Source organism: Sciurus carolinensis, chromosome 11 (assembly GCF_902686445.1).
Source record: "Sciurus carolinensis chromosome 11, mSciCar1.2, whole genome shotgun sequence".
Taxonomy (NCBI): domain Eukaryota; kingdom Metazoa; phylum Chordata; class Mammalia; order Rodentia; family Sciuridae; genus Sciurus; species Sciurus carolinensis.
In genome coordinates this window covers 67,947,799-67,967,632 of record NC_062223.1, presented here as the reverse complement: position 1 = coordinate 67,967,632, position 19,834 = coordinate 67,947,799, and the positions used below count along the sequence as shown (strand labels likewise).

The window sequence follows — 19,834 nt, the reverse complement described above, 5'->3', positions numbered from 1 at the left end:
AACATGAATATTACATCATGCTACCTTCTCAAGAAATATTAAGAATAGGGGACTATAACCAAGATACACAGGAAAAGCTGAAAATTGCAAGGAAATACAATATGCACATTTATACCAATGAAATAAAGAATTTCTAGAAAATTATCAAAATTATTCAAGAAGGTGTGAAAACTTAAATAATGAAGTATAAATCAAAAAATATAACAGAAACAATATTCCCAAAAGGATAACAAGACCAAAAATTTTTAAAGGGAAATTTCAAACTATTAATTAACATATAACATCTATTATGTAAAATGTTCATGGGCATATAAAAAGTGAACTTTTTAAAAAAATTTTAAAAGGGGCCAGCATACCCTAGCACAAAAGGAAGAAAGTAACAGTTAAAGCTCCTACATAAAGTGGTGGCAAACTGAACAGAGCACATTAAAGCAACCTCGCAAATATGCAAGGGTGGTTCAACATTTAAAAATCTGTTAATGAAATTACTTCATTCATAAAATTTGTAAAGAAAAAATATAATCATCTCAGTAGGTACTAAAGACATTTCAACAGAGAAGATATTATGAATGACTAAGATACTCAACATTATTAACCATTAGGAAATGTAAATTAAAAACCACAATGAGACAATACTTTATACCCACTACAGTGGCTATAATTTAAAAGATAGTTAATAACAAAAGTTGGTAAGTAGGGGCTGGGGAGATAGCTCGGTCGGTAGAGTGCTTGCCTTGTAAGCACAAGGTCCTGGGTTCAATCCCCAGGACCCCCCCCCCCCCAAAAAAAAGTTGGTAAGTATGTAGCCTGTAATCCCACCTTCTCTGAAGACTGAAGTAGGAAGACTTAAAGTTCAAGGCCAGCTTCAGCAACCTCAGTGAGACCCTGTTTCAAAATTTAAAAAATTTTAAAGGCTAGGAATATAGCATGCACGAAGCCCTGGACTACATCCCCAGTACTGAGGGAAAAAAGAACTGGCAAGGATGTGAAAAAACTGAAATCCTAAAACATGGGGAAGGTAACAGCCACTACGGAAAACAAATTTGACAATTTCTTAAAATTTATACGTAGATTTAACATATGACTCAGCAATTCACTGAGATAATTACCCAAGAAAAATGAAACCACATGTCCTCACAAAGAATTATGCATGAATGTCCATAAAGTATTATTTATAATAACTCCAAACTAGAAACAATCCATGAGTCCATCAGCTAGTGTGGCATATCCATTCGACAGATAACTACTTAAGGAATATAAAGGAACAGACTAGAGACAAATGCCACAACATAGATATACCTCAAAAATATTATGGTAAAAGAAAGTAAGCTGGCATAAAAGTCAACATAATATAAAAAACTACATATCATATGATTCCTTTTGTATGACATTGTCCAGAAAAGAAAATTCTAGAGAGAGGGGAAAAAAGGAGGAAAATCTAGAATGATCAGTGGCTACTTGAGTGTAGGATAGGAATGAGATTGAGTACAAATGGGCATGAGGGGACTTTTGAAACAGAATTATGATAATGGCTGTACAACTCTGCATACATTGTTTTAAAACTGAATTGTAATAATGGCTGTACGACTCTGTGAATACATGAAAAATCAATGAATTTTACCTATTTTATGGTATTTAATTAAACCTTAATAAACCTGTTTTAAAAATCACCTTTAGAAAAAGGTAATGTGCTAGTTTAAAAAATATATTTAATCGACAATCTTTATGAAAAACTGATGGCAACAAAATTGAATAAAAATGCAAAGAAGCAAAATATACAAGTGATTTTAGTGTGATTTAACAAAAACAATAAGTTTGGGGTATGATTACCTAAGAGATAAAAATAACTAAGAAGATTCCAGAGAAACAACAAAAATTACAACAATCACTGAAAGTAAGAACCGCAAGAAAAATGCTATAACAATTGAAATTACTTGATCTAAGAAAAGAAAATGTCACTTGATCAAGGGCCATTAAGTCATGATGGCAAAATCAAAGTATTCAAATTGCAATCTATACTAGTTGCTCTACTTTTTTACAGAGAAAAAAATTCTTTTAAGTTTACCAACTTACCCATATAGATAGGAGTCCCACATGTGGTCTGCATCATGGCTTCACCCCTACCATGCTTCTTTACTGCCAAGCCAAAATCAGTCACCTTAAAGAAGAAAAGCAGGCATAGTCACCCATTTTCCTGTCCCAGACTTCACTCATTCTGAAGACAGGACTATCACCACATTGTAATTGTATTTACTTAGATATTCCTGCAGGTGGGGACTTTCCTTTTATTACTAAAGGGACTTTTAACTCCCCACCCACCTCTCTGTGTGGAAAAGAAACTTGATAGAAAGAAGCTTGGTTTCTCAAATCTTGAGAGAGCACCCATGTTGCCTTCTAATTAAATTCACCAATTCAAAATAGGAGTTATATCTTGAAAGAAGGGATCTAACTATTTTCATTGCAAAATATATTCTAGCCTTAGTGTATTATCTATTTTCCTGATATTCAAGATATGTTCTAGTTTAAAGAATTGTTATAAATGCAAATCATTGCCTCTATAGGCACTCACTGAAACACCCCTTTTTTATAGTTATTTATAATTGGTAAATACTACCTTTTCTTTACTATTATTTCCTTTTGATTCTAGATTATACTAATTAAAACAATTACTACACTATTAAAAACTATGAGAAGCAAATTAACAAGGAAAAAACTCATAATAACACAGTGTAACTATGAATACCCTGGAGGCCTACTGCTTGCAGCTGTAGTCTTTCTGCTCCATTCTAAATCTTAGTAATTAAACATTTGGTTATTAAATCTTGAGTATGTACCCTTGGTCTTGTCTCCCATGGTGGAAGACTCTTGAGCTGAAAGCTGAAAAACAAGCAAATCTATTGATCGTACAACCAAATACAGGCTCTTTGTACACACTAAATGCAAAGCTTTCAGTCCCTTATGGAGTAAGAAAATGTTCCTACTTGACATGTGATATCACTATTTTTCTAAAATATGAATCAATTTTTCCAGGCATTTTCACAAATATCCTACTTCAAGCATCATACATCTTTCTCTACAGAAAATCTGTACAGACATCAAATAGACAAAAGGTTTCACAATCCAATTCAGTTCTTTGGAGAGCATCAGTTCCCTCACTTGCCAAAGATTAATTGAGCACATTCTGTGTCTCAGGGACTACTCAAGGTTCCAACAGAGCATAAGACATACACAATTCCTGACCTCATGCAGTTTACAATGGAACTATTCAAGAACATTTACTTGGGTAAACCAACAATACTGTTGAACTTTTTACTAAGGACTTAGCTTCTATTACAGCAAGTTACTCACAGACAACATTAAAACAAAAATATGCACATATTTTGAAAGCAGCCACTATTAAACTGCTGAGTAATAAATAATGTATCCTATCATTTATTTGACATTAAGGAATAAAATCTTCACTTGGCACATTAATTGTGTTTAAGACATAAATATTAATACCCAGGAAAATTTTCAATGAGAAATACAGACTGTAGCATTAATTTAGTATCAAAAACACAGCCAAGGTGTGTTTTTCTCTAAATCTGTAACACATTTACATCAAATTACCAGGCATAATTCTGAAATTAATTAGAATTCAGAGCATCTGTTTGCTTGCTATTAACTAATGATTTAGAACATCCAAATGAGTATGTACTTTAAAAAACATACTCAATAGCACCACTTAACTTGTAAAATTATTCTTGTCAGTTACATCTTTTGTGAATTTTTATTTTTTAGCACATCACTTATTTTCTGGCTGCTCAAAAGCGATTGAAATTTATCTAAAAAGATGCATTCTGCCACTTTGCTAATAAACTGTTTGTAGGGAAATATTTATCATCATTTCTAATATCTTACCTTTATGTTTAAGTTCATTTCATTGTTAGCATCAATAAAGCTGCTTTTTACCAGTATGTTTTCCAGTTTTAGATCTCTATGTACTATATCTATCAAGAAAACAAACAAGTCAAAAGAAATGTATAAAGAAAAATAGAGAGTACACCAATAAGACAAATAAATATATTTAACAGATTACAATCCACTGCTGAAATGGGGGTGGGAAGTGTAAATCTTACAAACCATCTTCCCCACATTTCTAACCCTATGAAGCCACTGTCTCCCTCATCTCTACCCATTCCCCTGTTGCCCCAACTGGTTACTCTTCATGATGTGTGGATTGGTAAGTGTGGAGAATCCAAGATCTTCCACCAAGGAGGAAGACAGTTTTAGAAGCACAGCAAGGTTGCCCATATCCTTAGAACTTCAAAAGAAGAGATTACTTCTTTACTTCTACATATTTGCTACTGTCGATATAAGAATTTTAAAACACTGTAATTTGGCTATATGTATACAACCTAGATTTATTTCAGTGTATTTTTCTATAATATCAGCATATATTTTCCTACTCTTTGTATGTTAAAATAAAAAACAAACAAAAATCCTTGAGACATAAAATTTTCAGTTGGACACGTCAGAATTTAAGTAGTGTTTTTATGTACATGCAAATAATCATGTAAAAAATGCTTCCTTTGCAAATAATGAATTCAGTTCATATCCATAATGATCATTTCTCTAGATTTAAAAGTTAAGGTATAATTACTGGAAAAATGGAACTGAATGAGCCCTGGACTGGTAATTATTTCTAGTCATTTATATTTTCCTTACACAATTCCCAGGTTTTGTTTTTGGAATTTATATTGTTTCTGTTCCTTTGCTAGTGTTTTTTCTTACATAAATACTACACAGTTTTAATTAATATATCCTTATGCTCTATTTTGATCCTTGGCAAGGCAAGACTCCCTGCTTCTTCCATCGTTGTTCTTTTTCATTGTTGACTGTCTATTCTTACCTGTTTTAGAATACTCTAATCAAGTTCTATGAAAAATGCTGTTAAGATTTAGTTTGGAATTATACTGAAGTTATAGCTTAAGAGGAGAGGATTGGCATGAACACAATATTAAGCCTTTGCAAAAAACGGGTTCCCTCTGTCTGGAAAGTCCTTCCTTTTTTGCCTGAGTTTGTATTCCTAGATTGAATATTATTTCCTCTGAATTCCTTTCTTTCAAAATCCAAATGATACACTTTCACTCGTGTGTTTCTTGTACTTTATATGGTTCTCCATTAGAGAAATTATCATATTTGATTACAAATTGTTTTCTACACTCAATCTCTCACCAGCCTGAATTCCTGGAGGGGAAGGGGCCTTATCTTTTAATCTTTGTAACTCTAAGACCAGTAACAGTGCAATGGATGCTCAAGAAAAATCTGCTCAAGGAACCTGAGTTCTAGTACCTGCTCTGCCCACCAAACCATGTCACTGCACCTTTTGAGAATAAATTTTTTTCTCATCTGTAAGATGAGACAGTTCTAAAGTCATGGTAATCCAAACTAACCATGAAGGAAGAAAAAAGGTGCATAAGGAAAAGCAGCAGGTGTAACATCAAAGAATAGTAAAGCCAAAAAATAATTAGAATAATCTTTAAATGTAGTTTTTAAAGTACTTGTTTAACTACTCTAAATGTCATAGGGTGGATAAATGGTATTATGTATTTGTCAAAACCCACAGAATGTACAACACCAACAGTGAATTCTAATGTCAACTATGGACTTTGGGTGATAGTGATGTGTCAATGTGGGTTCATCAGTTTTAATAACTGTACCACTCTGGTATGGATTTTTATAGTTGGAGAATGCCTTATATATGTGAGAGCAAGAGTATAAGGGAAATCTCTACCTTTTACTCAATTTTGGTGTGAACCTAAAATTCCTTTAACAATAAGTTTGAAAGTACAAAAAAGTCTAGAACATTTTTAATATTATTAATATATAAATTTTTAGGAAATTTCATCTTTAACATTGGTTTTTCTACTTTTAATAATATTGGCTGCTTTTCAAGTCATTGAATAGAAATGTTCCTGGGGCTTGGGGTATAGCTCAGTGGTAGAGTGCTTGCTTAGCACGCACAAGCTCTGGGTTTAATCCCCAGCACTATTAAAAAGAACAGTTATCTCACTCCTCGGTTTATACCCAAAGGACTTAAAATTAGCATACTATAGTAACATAGCCATATCGATGTTTATAGCAGCTCAATTCACAATAGCTAGATTGTGGAACCAACCTAGATGCCCTTCAACAGATGAATGGATAAAGAAACTGTGTATATATACACAATGGAATACTACTCAGTCATAAAGAAGAATAATATTATGTCATTTGCAGATAAATGGATGGAATGGAGAGTATCATGCTAAGTGAAATAAGCCAATCCCAAAAAAACCAAAGGTCAAATGTTTTCCCTGATAAGTGGATGATAAGATATAATGGGGGTGGGGGGTAGGGAATGAGAGAAGAATGGAGGAACTTTAGATGGTAGAGGGAAATGAGAAGGTGGGGGTATGAGAAATGGTGAAATGAGACAGACATCATTACCCTATGTACATGTGTGATTACACAAATGGTATGAATCTACATCGTGTACAACCACAGAAATGAAATGATGTACCCCATTTGTGTACAATGAATCAAAATGCAGTCTGTAAAAATTTTTTTAAATAATTAGTTAAAAAAAGAACAAAGAAATGTTCATAACTACTTCCTTGTCTGTGTAAAATGTAATTGTGTACCTGTTTTATTTCTAATTAAAATATATCTATACATAAAGTTAAAAGGGAAAACTATAAATTAACAAATAAATCTTCTATCTTACCAAGTGTTATTTATGTGACTGTAAATACAATTACCCTTAAACAAAAGTGATATCTGCATTTATGGAGTCAATGAATTGCATTATCCTCTTCTTACCCTTATTATGAAGATATGCTATAGCTGATGCAAGACTTTGAATGATCCACCTTGTCTCATTCTCTGAGAAATGCCCTTTCCTATCCAGAATTTTTTTGAGTTCTCCATCCTCACAAAGCTCCATCACAAGGTACATTTTCTGACATTATGTATTTAAAAGAGAGAGCAAGAGAGAGAGCAAATTATATAGCTGGGTATCTTTAAAATGTTATATATTGTATTATATGATCATAATCTCAATCATCATTAATTCATTCAAAATAATCTTATCTATTATGTACAGGATACCATACTAGATACTAGAGGAACATGAGACATAGTATTTACCCCCAAGAAGTTCCAAATTTAGTTACAATTACAGAATCATGGGTAAGTGCTAATGGCCCAAAATGTGATAAGGTTATGGAGGAAAGAGAGTTCTTCTCTGCCTAAAGAATACTCACAGGAGGACTGGGGCTGTAGCTCAGTGGCAGAGCGCTTGTCTGGCATGCATGAGACACTGGGTTTGAGCCTTAGCACCACATAAAAAAAAATAAATAAAACGCAGGCTGTCTATCTATAACTACAAGAAAAATTTAAAAAAAAAAAAGAATGCTCACAGGAGAGACATTAAAGTCAGGTCTGGGTGTTTGAATAGGAATTTATGGGTAGAAAATGTCGGGGAAGATCAGGCAGAGTACATGGTAATAGATTCAAAACACCATTAGCTATTTAAAAGAACAACAAATACTTCAGCATTAATAGCATTAGAAGCTTGGTAAGGTGAAGAAGAAAGGAGTGGAAAGGTATAAAGCTGAAAGAATAGGTTGCTGCCAACTGGTGAAGTCTTGGATATCATCCTCAAGAGTATGGATTTTTTTTCCCCAAATGAACAAGTAACTGAATATTTTTAAGTTAGTGTCTTGGAAGGGGGAATGTTATATGATATTATCAATTTTGTATTTCCAAATGAGCACTCTAGCAGTAGTGTAACATCAGGGATCAGCAAAAATTTTCTGTAGAGGCCAAACCCAGGACTAAATATTATAGGCTTTGCAGGCCAGTCCCTTTCATAACTACTCAGCTCTGCTGCTGTAGCATGAAAGCAGCCACAAACAATACAAAAACGACTTTATTTATGGCTTGGAAATTTGAGTTTCATATAATTTTCACAAGCCATATTATTGTTTTGCATTTTTTCAATAATTTGAAAATGATTTGAAAACTTAGCTTACAGACCATAAGAAAATGGCAGCAGACCATCATGGACTTCTGTTTATAGTGGGTAGCTATGAGGAACAGACTACAAACAAAAAGGAGGAGGAAAAAAAGATGTGAAAAACACCTAGGAGGAAGAAACAGTGGGACTCAATGACTAATTGGGTGTGAGCAGTAAGAAGGTACAGATGAAATGCCTCTTCCATATTTGCTGTTTCCTTTAAGGCATATTAAGATCTCTTCAGATATTCTAACAGTCAAGTCATCTATTGAATCAAAACAATTCACAATCAACCAAAATGCAAGTCTTTTTCATATGGATTGCTATCAGACACAGACTACCTTCCACGTCTCCATTCTAACCTCTGCTGCTAGATTTCTGTTATTCTTGAGATTTGAGGGTCTGTGGCTAGGGTTGAAGCTCAGTGGTAGAGCACTTGCCTGGCACAAATGGAGCACTGGGTTCAATCCTCAGCACTACATAAAAGTAAATAAATAAAATAAAGGCATTGAATCCATCTACAACTAAAAAAATTTTTTGAAAAAGATTTGGGGGTCTGATTCTGTTCTTATAGTCACTGTTAATGCAACTTCAGTGTTCAACCAGTAAGCATTAAAGCAGGAAGAGAAGGTTAACACCCTTGCTTCTTACAGTTACAATTCTGATTCACTGAACTTCAGACTGCTTTGAGATATTTTTATTAGTACACAAAAGGAAAGTTGTATTAATAGTGGTTACAATGTTAACTGATTTCAATTTTAAAATGCAATTTGATCAAAGTTATATCAGTAAAATTTATAAAAACAAGTCTTTTTATAATCATTAGAAACAATTGGGTAGATCTAGAGAACATTTAGATTCATGATAAACTAGTATACTCAGACTGGATGATCAGTAGTAATACAACCAATATGAGAACCATTTCTTTAAAATGGCTTCAGTAGTTTCATTTCATTTTGCTGCATGTGGATATCCAGTTTTCCCAGCACCATTTGTTAAAGAGGCTATCTTTTCTCCAATGTATGTTTTTGGTGCCTTTGTCTATTATGAGTTAACTGTATTTATGTGGGTTTGTCTCTGTGTCTTCTATTTAGTACCATTGATCTATGTCTATTTTGGTGCCAATACCATGACCATTTTTGTTACTATAGCTCTATAGTATAGTTTAAGGTCTGGTATTGTGATGCCTCCTACTTCACTCTTCTTGCTAAGGATTGCCTGGGTTATTCTGGGTCTCTTATTTTTCCGGATGAATTTCATGATTGTTTTTTCTAGTTCTATGAAGAATGTTATTGGGATTTTAATAGGAATTGCATTATATCTGTATAACAGTTTTGGTAGTATGGCCATTTTGACAATATTAATTCTGCCTATCCAAGAACATGTAAGATCTTTCCATCTTCTATGGTACTCTTTAATTTCTTTCTTTTGTGTTCTGTAATTTTCATTGTAGAGGTCTTTTACCTCTTTCATTAGATTGATTTCCAAGTTTTTTTTTTTTTTTTTTTTGAGGCTATTGTAAATGGAGTAGTTTTCCTAATTTCTCTTTTAGGGGATTCATCACTGTTATATATAATTATATCAAAATGAATCCTATTGTCATGTGTAACTAAAAATAACCAATAAAAAATACAAATAATAATACATGGTGAAGATATTGGGGAACAGGACATTTATATATTGCTGGTGGGAAAGCAAATTATTATAATCACTTTGGAAATCACTAAAGAGATTCCTCAAAAAACTAAAAATGGAACCACCATATGACCCAGCTATCCCACTCCATGTGATTTATCCAAAAAAACTAAAATCAGCATACAGGTACATTAATGCTTATAGCCAAGTTCTAGAACCTGTCTAGGTGCTCTTCAACAGACAAATGGATAAGGAAAATGTGGTATATATACTCAATGGAGTTTTTCATAAATTATGAAATTTAATCATTTGCTGGTAAATGGATGGAACTGAAGAACATCATGCTAAGTGAAATAAGCAGGACTTAAAAAGTTAAGGGTCAAAAATTTTTTCTCATATGCAAAAGTTAAAGAAACAGAGAAAAAATGGGGACTGCATGAAAACTGAAGGGAGTCCAACAGAGTAGAGGAAGGGGATCAAGAGGGAGGGAGAAGGGGAGAGCATGGGGAAGTAAAGGGTAACAAAATCTACCAAATTATGCCATGTCAATGTATGAATAAACCCCAGTGGATTATATGTATACATATTTATATATGTACATATATAGGATATATATACATATTCTCTCATACAAATTCTGTCTATATAATATATATGCATTCTCTATATTCTCTATATATTCTATCATATATATAATGCACTAATTGAAATACTAATAATGATGGGAGGGAGAAGAGAAGAGTAGAGCAAGCAGATTGGGGGAAGGAAAGGGAAGATACTGGGGAATGAGACTGATCAAATTATGCTATGTGCATATATGAATATGGCATAATAAAGTCCACTATATGTATAATTATAATGCATTAATTTAAAAAGAGAAAATGTAAAAAATTACAAAGAAAACAAAAACAATAAGAATTTGAAAAAAAGAATATAAAAATATGCAATGTCCAAAAAGGTAAAATTCACAATATTGGCCTGGCATTCAACCAAAAATTAATAGTTATACAAAGCCTGAAAATATAACCCATAATGAAGGGAGAAAAATATCAATCAATTAAAACTGATCTAGAAATGATATATGATAAAATTAGTAGCAAGAGGACATTAAAATAGTTATTATGACTTTAAGAAGGAAGAAAGATTGGGTATGTTAAATAGACACATGGAATATACATACATACATACACACACACACACACGCATACACTCAAATTTCTACTGGAAGAGATTAATAGCACACATAAAGATTTAGAAGAAGAGATTACTGAATATGAAGACACAGCAATATAAATTACACAAAATGAAATATGGACAGAAAAATGTTGGAAAAATGAATAGAAGACCTTTAGAGACTGTGGAAGAAAATAAAAATCAATAACTAACATTTAATGTCAGATACTTCATATACATTTTTCCATTTAATCCTTCAACATATAAATGAAGTCAACACTAGTATTAAATCCATTTTACAGATGAGCAAATGAAGTTCAGAGAAGTTGAGTGCCTTGGTCATGGTTTCATGGCTAGTATGTGGTAGAATCAGGATTCAAATGCACAGGAAATCTGATCTTGGAATCTACATGACTAACCACTATATCATAGTACTTCCAAGTCAAGAAGCACCAAGTCCACAGGCATTAAAAGAATCTAGAGGTAAAATGGAAAATAAGCCAGGCTTCTGAACAACTCTAAACAAAACATACAGGCATTTAAAGAGAAAAATGATAACATCTAGGAAAGAAAAAAGATAAAACACATTGAAATGATACAGATGATGAAATGTTTTCTGCATAATGCCAAATATACTATGCCAATCTGATTATAAAGCTAACATTTCAAAATTGTGACAATATTTCAAGAGACTCTAATGGAAAGACTAAGAAGCAAAGCTAAAGGAATGCTGTAATCACTATCTGGTTGAGTATGAAGTTGTTCTAATTTTAAACGTTTGTTTCCAACATGCCACCCAGAACATATTACTAAAGACATCAATCTAATCATCAGACACCTAATTATACAATCAATAATAAAAGTCCTCCAGAACATTCTCATCAATCTCCAGTGTCAGACTCATGCCAAGGACATGAGCAACTATGCTCCAAAGGGATTCCTGCAGAATGAAATGATATTCATTTTGCACTAATAACAACTTTCAAAATGTAGCACCTGATAGAACTTTACCTTAGGTGTCTCAAATACTTGTTCCAGGTGTATGATGTGTTTATGATTTACACTTTTTAGGATATTCACCTCCCGTTCAAGTAATTTCACAGCAGAGCTTCCAGCCTTAATCAATGAAAAAACACAGATTTCACATTTGAATGTCACTCTCACATTCCTCAATATAAAATTACTTTTACCTACATTACTTGAGAAATTTCCTTTTCAAATGATATCACTCAGCTTATCCCATGATCAGACTAAATTATTAAATTATGCTCTTCTTTCCTTTATCCAATTTCAAATTATATTTAATTTGGCCTCAAACTATATCTATCTCTTGAACTGTTTTAGCTACAAAATGACATCTGTTCCCTCACAAAATTATTCTAATTTTTAGTATACTTTTTTGATATTTTCCTCAAAATCATATTGACCTTTTGATGTTAGCATAATAAAAGCAAAATCTTCTAGGGACACCAATTGGAGATTTTTTATAACAAAATGTTTTTCTTTTGTTTTGTTTTTATTTAACTTATGTATATCAATGGAAATATATATATTTCCTGGAATCCCACCTGGTATCCCAGCTACTTAGGAGGCTGAGGCAGGAAGACTGCAAGTTTGAGACCAGTCTGGGCAATTTAGTGAGACCATGTCTTGAAATTTTAAAAAATAAAATGGTTATAGTTCAGTGGTAGAGCACCTCTAGATCCAGTCCCTAGTACCAAAAGAAAAAAACATAGGCAGTGAGATTCTGCATTCACCTATGGATTATGTTTCTTCCTGATCCCCTGGTTAACCAAAAGAGAGAGAGAGAGAGAGAGAGAGAGAGAGAGAATCTTTCTTTCAGACCAACCTAATCCCTACTTCATCTCCTAACAGCTAACATTTACCATGCCTGATAGCAAAAGGTAAAAGCAGGAATACTCCAGGGAGCACAAGAACTTCATTTAGCATGTAGGTAACTAACTATGTACAATGTCATCTAAGAAACTCCAGGAGCTTTCTCTACCCTCGCCACCACACCCACCCCCAAATCATCCACCCTACTGATAATTGCCATTATTTGAGGATCAACACTATCTTCCTTTATGGGTCTTATTTCCACTTAAAAATGTCCTTGAAAGAACAAATTTTAAAATGTCCTTGAAAGGGATAATAAAGGACCTACTCCTTCACCCACCACCAAACCCCTCACTTTGGGAGAGTATATAAGTAGTTCTTAAAGAAAAGGGACTGATCACAAAGCATACCTTATCTAATTAAAATTTTAACGAAAGTTATACCTGCTTCCAATCAATTTCACTTTTCAACCTATACTATCTTGGGCTGAATAGGATACTGACACTCCCTCCTACTATGTATACCCCACCCATATAGGATGAAAGCACATTTTAAGGTTAACCCCTAGAGGGTCAAGAGAAATAGTGACTATAAAAAGTGAATTCTTGTCTAGCCTAGATATGAAAAGTTAACATAATTTCTCCTAATAGTCATCTCAGTTCTGTTCCTATCTCTCTACCCAAATGGCTTGACCTGTGCATAATGTGATGATTTTGTTCAAGTATATGTTATAATTTTAACTTATAGAATTTTATTGTAATACCCTAGTTTCCCATAAACTCTCAACATCAACATAGATGTGAAAGAGTAATTCCTAAAGTTGCAAGTAGGTATCTTGTCTATACAGCCCTAAAACTGGACCCCTAATCTACCTGACACCAAAAGAAAAATGGAAATAACACCCTGGGTAGTATTCTGGGTTGCTTCCTAGAGCCTTAAAAAATTCTAAAGATTTCTAGAAAGGCTCTTAATTGCTTTATTAATCTTATTAAAATTGATATGTTACCTTATTGGACATTAGGGAGAAATTTGCTACAGTTTATTTTATAGAATATATAAAACTTGCCATTTAATTTTATAAAAGTAATATTTATAATTACAGATCCAAGGAGAAAACACTATAATGTTGGGGTTTTTTTCCAGGCATAGAAATTATTTCCAGTTGATAAAAAGATCAGGTGTAAAGTATAAGGTGTTAGACTCCACTTCAAAGAGAAGCTCAGTTGTTCACTCCAAGAGGGAATGCAATAAGAAATATGGATACAAGTGACAGTGTATTAGACAATTGTGGGGCAAAGTGGTCCAAATTGAAAGAGTAGGTAGGATGAATAAACAAAATTCTTTAGCTAACAATGAGAAATTATCAAATGGAAAAGGTAAGGAGAAAAGAATAACAGAACAACACAGGAAGATCAGGACTTACTTTTAGATAAGACATCTCCAGCCCACAGTCCTATGCCTATGCTAATGAACACCAGCCCTTACCTTCAACTCATTCTGGTAAAAATTTACCTATTTGGTTATACTGATTGTGTTAATCCTTTCATTTGCTTTTTCCAAACAGCATTTGTCTACTTGAGCTCAAGAACTAGTCCCTTCCCAGGAATCGAGAGAAATGCCCACACTTCTCTAACAGATCTCAGCTCAGGCCCTGGCCCTCAGGCTCAGAGACAGCTTGTGTTAGTGTGAAAAGCTGTACTGTCCACACCAACCCATACCACACTGCCTATATCACACTTGGTGTGAGGCTGCTAACAAGCCCTACCTTTTCTTTATTCACTTTTTTAATTGCCCACTTAGTTTCTGTTTCCTTGTCTGTAGCTTCAACGACCAGTCCAAAGCTCCCTTGTCCCAGTATTCTTCCAAAGGTATAGAAATCCTGGAGATAAAATAAGAGTCCTTTTGTCTTTCTCTGTCATTCATCAGGTATTTAAAATGAGCACGTAATACTGACAGATATCCACTCAAGGTAAGAGAGATTATATTACAGGGTAAGATCAAAGAGATGACAATACATATTTGCTTCAATACTAATAAAAATATCTTAATTAACAAAAAATAAGTTTTGATGAATTGTATTAAATATCCCCTTTGGAGGGAAACTATAAAAATCCTAATGGTGAATTGTAGAAAAGCTCAAAAATGTAAAATGAATTTCTTTCAAACTATAATACTAATGAAATATCTTCATAATTATTAATGAAGTATCTTCATAAGAAAAAAGAGAAATGGAATAGTAATACATATATGCATTTGCATGTATATATATAAATACACATAAGTATTCAGTCACCAAAAAAATTATCCCAAAGCTCAGAACTATACTACAAAACCAATATATACACCCATTGAAGAACTGCTTTCTTATTTAATACATAATGTTATATTTTTTCCTTATCTCTATTAGGTATTATTCTTATTGTTTTATTCATTTTGTTTTAGAAAAAGCAATATGTGACAAAAATTTGAATAAAAATTAGCATCCAGAACAAGAATCTTTCTGCTTATCATTTAACAGGTAAATTAGCTGCTCCTATTCCTCACTGCTTACACTCCTTTCTTACTCTTATAAAAGAAATGCCCAATGACTTACTCACCTCCTTTACAGAGGGCTTCTCTACCTAACTCTAAAAAATGGTGACTGTTCCTTTATTTTTATTCCCTTCAGCAGGTATATATTAGTCCTCAAACACTATTTTTACTGTCATGCTTATTTTGGCATTTGTTTTTTTCCAAGATGGAACAGAAGCTCCATAAAGAACTGTTTCTGTTATATCCATTAAAAGACCTAGTTCCTCCCTTTTTCCAATACCACGTAATAATGTCATATTGAGAATCAAAGTCAGAAAACTCAGATAATTAAAAAATAAGACAAAGCATATTTATTTTTATTATGTTTACATATAACTCCCACATATATATTATGTAAAGTAAATGAAATCTCAATTAACATAGTCATTTACCCTTTTTTCCACAGAAATAATCTCTTCATAACTATGTCCCAAATTTGTCTTGTCCTTTAAAAATATCAACCTTAATTTTCTCTTTAAATATATAGAACCACAATCTGAATACAGTATTTTAGTACTGTTTAAGTTGGATTTTTTTAAAATGAGGAGTGAATAGTGTTTTATAATTTAGTTTTCTTCAACTGCTCTGACAGTGTTACATACTAGTTAAAATAAGGAGAAAATGACTTCTTGTATGTAATAATTTTAAGAGGATGCTGTTAAAATGATATTTTAAATCTATTTTTATTGACAAAGAAGAAGTCTGTGATACAGCAGAATGTGAAACCACGTACTTACAATCCCTTTATGAACACGTGGGTATGATAAGGCACTTACATTGGTGTGTGGATAGATGTCATCTAAATATTAAGAGTGGTTATGGGTAGTAGACTTGGAGATGATTGTAACTTCATTCTTTATACTCTTTGAAATGATAAAAATATTTATAGTGAGTCTGTCCATGCTATGGGGGAAAGAAGCTTGAATTTCAATTATACAAATTAAGATTATTTCTTTAAAATATGCATATACTTGAAATATTTCATAATTTAAGTTTTTTTTAAAGAAAAATAGCATATAACTGATACATGCATATAAAAAACTAAAGATAGTAAATTAGATTGGCTATAACTGTGTGATGATTTTTATTTTCTTCACTTTTTATCTGAATGTTCACAATCTTTCACAGTGAACACATATAAGAGCTTCAAAAGCTCTTATAGCCAAATTTAAAACAGTAAATCTGTGGGCTTTGTAAAGTACAGAATTTTATTTAAACAGAGGAAGTTTAAACTTTTCATGTCAAAATTTCCTAGGAAGTTTTCCTGATCATGCCAGATAAATTGCCAAATATCTCCTAAAACAAGTTTTAAAAATTATTTAACATTAGTGAAATTCTTCTTGTAATTATTCTTGTTATAGTTTCTTTAATCTTGTGTTAAAGGGACACAATTTAATTTTTAATGACTCTAATATTTAATTCATATTCTTATATAACAATCAGAATCCTGGAAGAATAATACTGGTATTGATCCAATCTGGGATAGATTACAAGGGAAACTGTGGCCTCCCTACCAATCACCAAGGAGATGAACAGCTAAACTCTCAAAGTCATTTGGCCTCTACAACTTCAAGGAGTCCACATACACACTATTATTTTTAGAGACAGCCAAGAGTCTTACACCAAAATATTTTCCTTTTGTCTAGTAAAAATGCCCTCTTCTTTAAAGTCCATTTTGTCCTCCATGAGCAGGAAATAGTCTGCACTTTCTTGAGTAAAAACTTTGACATACTTGGAAATGGAAATTTTCCTCCTTTATTTACTTCCTTTCCTCAGAAGCTGATTTTTAAATCATGTTTTGCCATTAGCCACTGGCTTAGAAGCAACCTGCAAGTCCCTAGAAGCTTCATTCCACTTGCTTTCTGTATACCTCAATAGAAGATCCATCCTCCATCCTTATGTGAGGAACTTTTCCTTCTGAAATGTTGCCCCGGCTCCACTGTTGTTGACATGCTTTTCTTTCTACATTTGAGGTTCTTGAGGTCTAGGACCAAAAAGGAATTTTGAAAAATAACTTTAAGATATAATATTCTTATTGATAAAGAACTCTAATTTAAATAATCCAATATGCTCTGAATTAAGGTAACAGTATTAATTCAAAGACACCTATGTGGCAATAACTATACCATAATTCAAGTAGCAAATAATAGTTGACAGGGAAAATGTGAAACAGGTTCAACTTTGAGGAGTGAGAATCTAACTTTTCTTAAAATTAACTGCTCTGTCTCAAAAACTGTACTATATCAACTACAATCTTTTATACTGCCTCTTCTCTATGTAGATAAATATAGCCAAATTAGTTCAACTGGGTATCTATAGATTGTTTGTAACTAATGAAAACTGATTTTGTGAAGTATATTTGAAATTCCAGCTAGACAACCTGAAATTTTCTTGAATAATAAAGCCATAACCACACTTTTAAATACAATCATAAATCTTCATTCAGTGGAAGAAAACATTCAAAAATTCAGATTTAATTCAACTTAAAAAAAATCAATCCTTATAACCTATTTGTTTGAAGGACTGGAGAAACATTGCTAATTGTTCTGAATCCTGAGAAATAATTTTGGCATTGCTTGGGAACATCATAAAATATACAATAACCAACTTTGCTCACCTCTTCTGTAAGAAATGTTTCTTTAATGGTTAAGAAGGCAATGAATTACCTGACAAGGGCTCATGGGAGAGAGTTAGGGAATGGATTAAAGAATGGGATGTTAACTTGCAATAAGATGTAGAATCTTCGATATTTACCAAATCTTTCCCAGAAGATTCTCTGCTGACACTTTTTTCTTTTTTTCTCTCTGTTGAAAGTAAAACTTCTGAACTAGCAAGACTTGATGTCTGTGACATTTCTACCACCAAAACTGGAGAACAGTTCGATGTACAAGAACATAATCTAAGTCCATTATTCTGAGAAGTAGATGAACAGTGGGGGCATTGTCTGGATATTTTATTCAAGTCACTATCAGCCATTTGTTTAACTCTGCAACAAAAATAACTTGAAAGATGTTTCCGCTTTTTCAGGAAGAGAGAATAGATCAAAAAGGATATGGTAGGTTGATGGTGAAAACTGCAACTTCCAATTGGTAAGGTCCTTAGGTTAGTAATGCACTAGACTTATATTCACACATGAGATCTGCAGAAAGAAAGAAAAAATCATTTAGGAAATTCCTATCCCACAATCCTCCTAGAGATCACTGAAAAACTAGCAAATAGAACCAAAAGCTTCCTCAAAGACATGAAAATTTAATGTTTACAACAAAACTGGGACACAAGGATGCTGAAAAACCTGGTCTAAAACAGCGTTTTATCAAACTGGAGTAATGAGTTATAAAATCAATTTGTTGGACTGATATCAATTTTTGCAAATGAAGTAGAATAGAACAGATAATATCAGAGTATTTTGCATAGACCCTTGGTAAATTCTGTGGGATTTTAAGTTATACAAATACATTATAGAATGTGTGTGTGTACATACTTGGTCAAGGTATAAATATTTCTTAATGTGGATGATGGCCAAAAAAATAAGATCTAAAAGTATTGGTGTAAAACATACATCAGTGTTTTCAAATTTTAAAGCCTTTGTCTATTATCAAAGCAAATTCTTACTATACATTTCATAAAGGAATGGATAATTTGATTTTTTAAATCTACTTAATTCTAAATGTTCAAAGAAAATATTACAAGTAATCACATTTTTACACACACATGGAAAAAACAGGAATAAGTGGATGCTATTTTTCCATGAGTCCAAAATAGGTATATTCGGAATCCTACCAAACTAGGTTCCTTGACTACTATATAGTGGTAAGTTGGAAAGCTCTGACCTGCAGAGGGAAGGAGGAATGTGCTAGTAGTACATATAAGAGAATCTTATGAGACACTTCCAAAACTAACTAGTAAACAGAATGAAAAACTATGGTTTTTTCATTACTATTTCAGATATGCTTTAAAAGTGTATTTTGAAGTCACAGATTCAAAAGGTTTGAAATACATAGAATACACTGTTGTCCTTTGAAATGAAATAAACTTGGCCAGAATAGGAAGATAAATATCTATATTTCATTAAAGAAATATATTTCTAGACAGTCACAGTGTGTATACCTGTAATCCCAGCAGTTCAGGAAGCTGAGACAGGAGAAGCTCAAGATCAAATCCAGCCTCAACAACTTAGCAAAGCCTTAAGCAACTCAGTGAGACCCTGACTCAAAATAAAAAATAAAAAGAACTGGAGATATGGCTCAGTGGTTAAGTGCCCCTGGGATCAATCCCTGGTGAAGAAAAAAAAAAAAGAAAGAAAGAAAAGAAAGAAAGGGAATAAAGAAAAAGAAAGAAATCTATTTCTAGTCTTAGTTGTCTAAGACTGATTTTTAATCACAAATAAATGCTGACTTTTATCAAATCCTTATCTACTTTATCGTATTTTTTCTTATCGGATCTTGTTATATGTCATATTATATTAAAATCTTTTCTAATATTAAAGCGTTCTTGCATTTATACTATGAACCTATGTGATCGTGATGGATGATTCTTTTTAAAGACTAAAAAACTGGCATGTTTGCATTTTGGCAGCTT

At 32.7% G+C, this 19,834-nt stretch overlaps 1 protein-coding gene across 4 annotated transcripts in view; it reads right to left on the bottom strand.

The window, feature by feature from the left end:
• Stk33 (serine/threonine kinase 33) overlaps positions 1-19,834 on the bottom strand; it is a 204,619-nt gene that overhangs the window by 73,277 nt on the left and 111,508 nt on the right. For 3 of the 4 annotated variants that reach the window (XM_047517616.1, XM_047517615.1, XM_047517618.1), the window contains exons 2-8: positions 18,011-18,395; positions 17,127-17,240; positions 14,451-14,564; positions 11,861-11,965; positions 6,844-6,982; positions 3,901-3,989; positions 2,074-2,158 (exon numbers count right to left, since the gene is read on the bottom strand). In XM_047517616.1, coding sequence (XP_047373572.1) covers positions 2,074-2,158; positions 3,901-3,989; positions 6,844-6,982; positions 11,861-11,965; positions 14,451-14,564; positions 17,127-17,240; positions 18,011-18,232 — 868 coding nt within the window. In that variant the 5' untranslated portion in view covers positions 18,233-18,395. The remainder of the gene's footprint in view (positions 1-2,073; positions 2,159-3,900; positions 3,990-6,843; positions 6,983-11,860; positions 11,966-14,450; positions 14,565-17,126; positions 17,241-18,010; positions 18,396-19,834) is intronic. The other variant, XM_047517617.1, reaches the window with a different exon arrangement.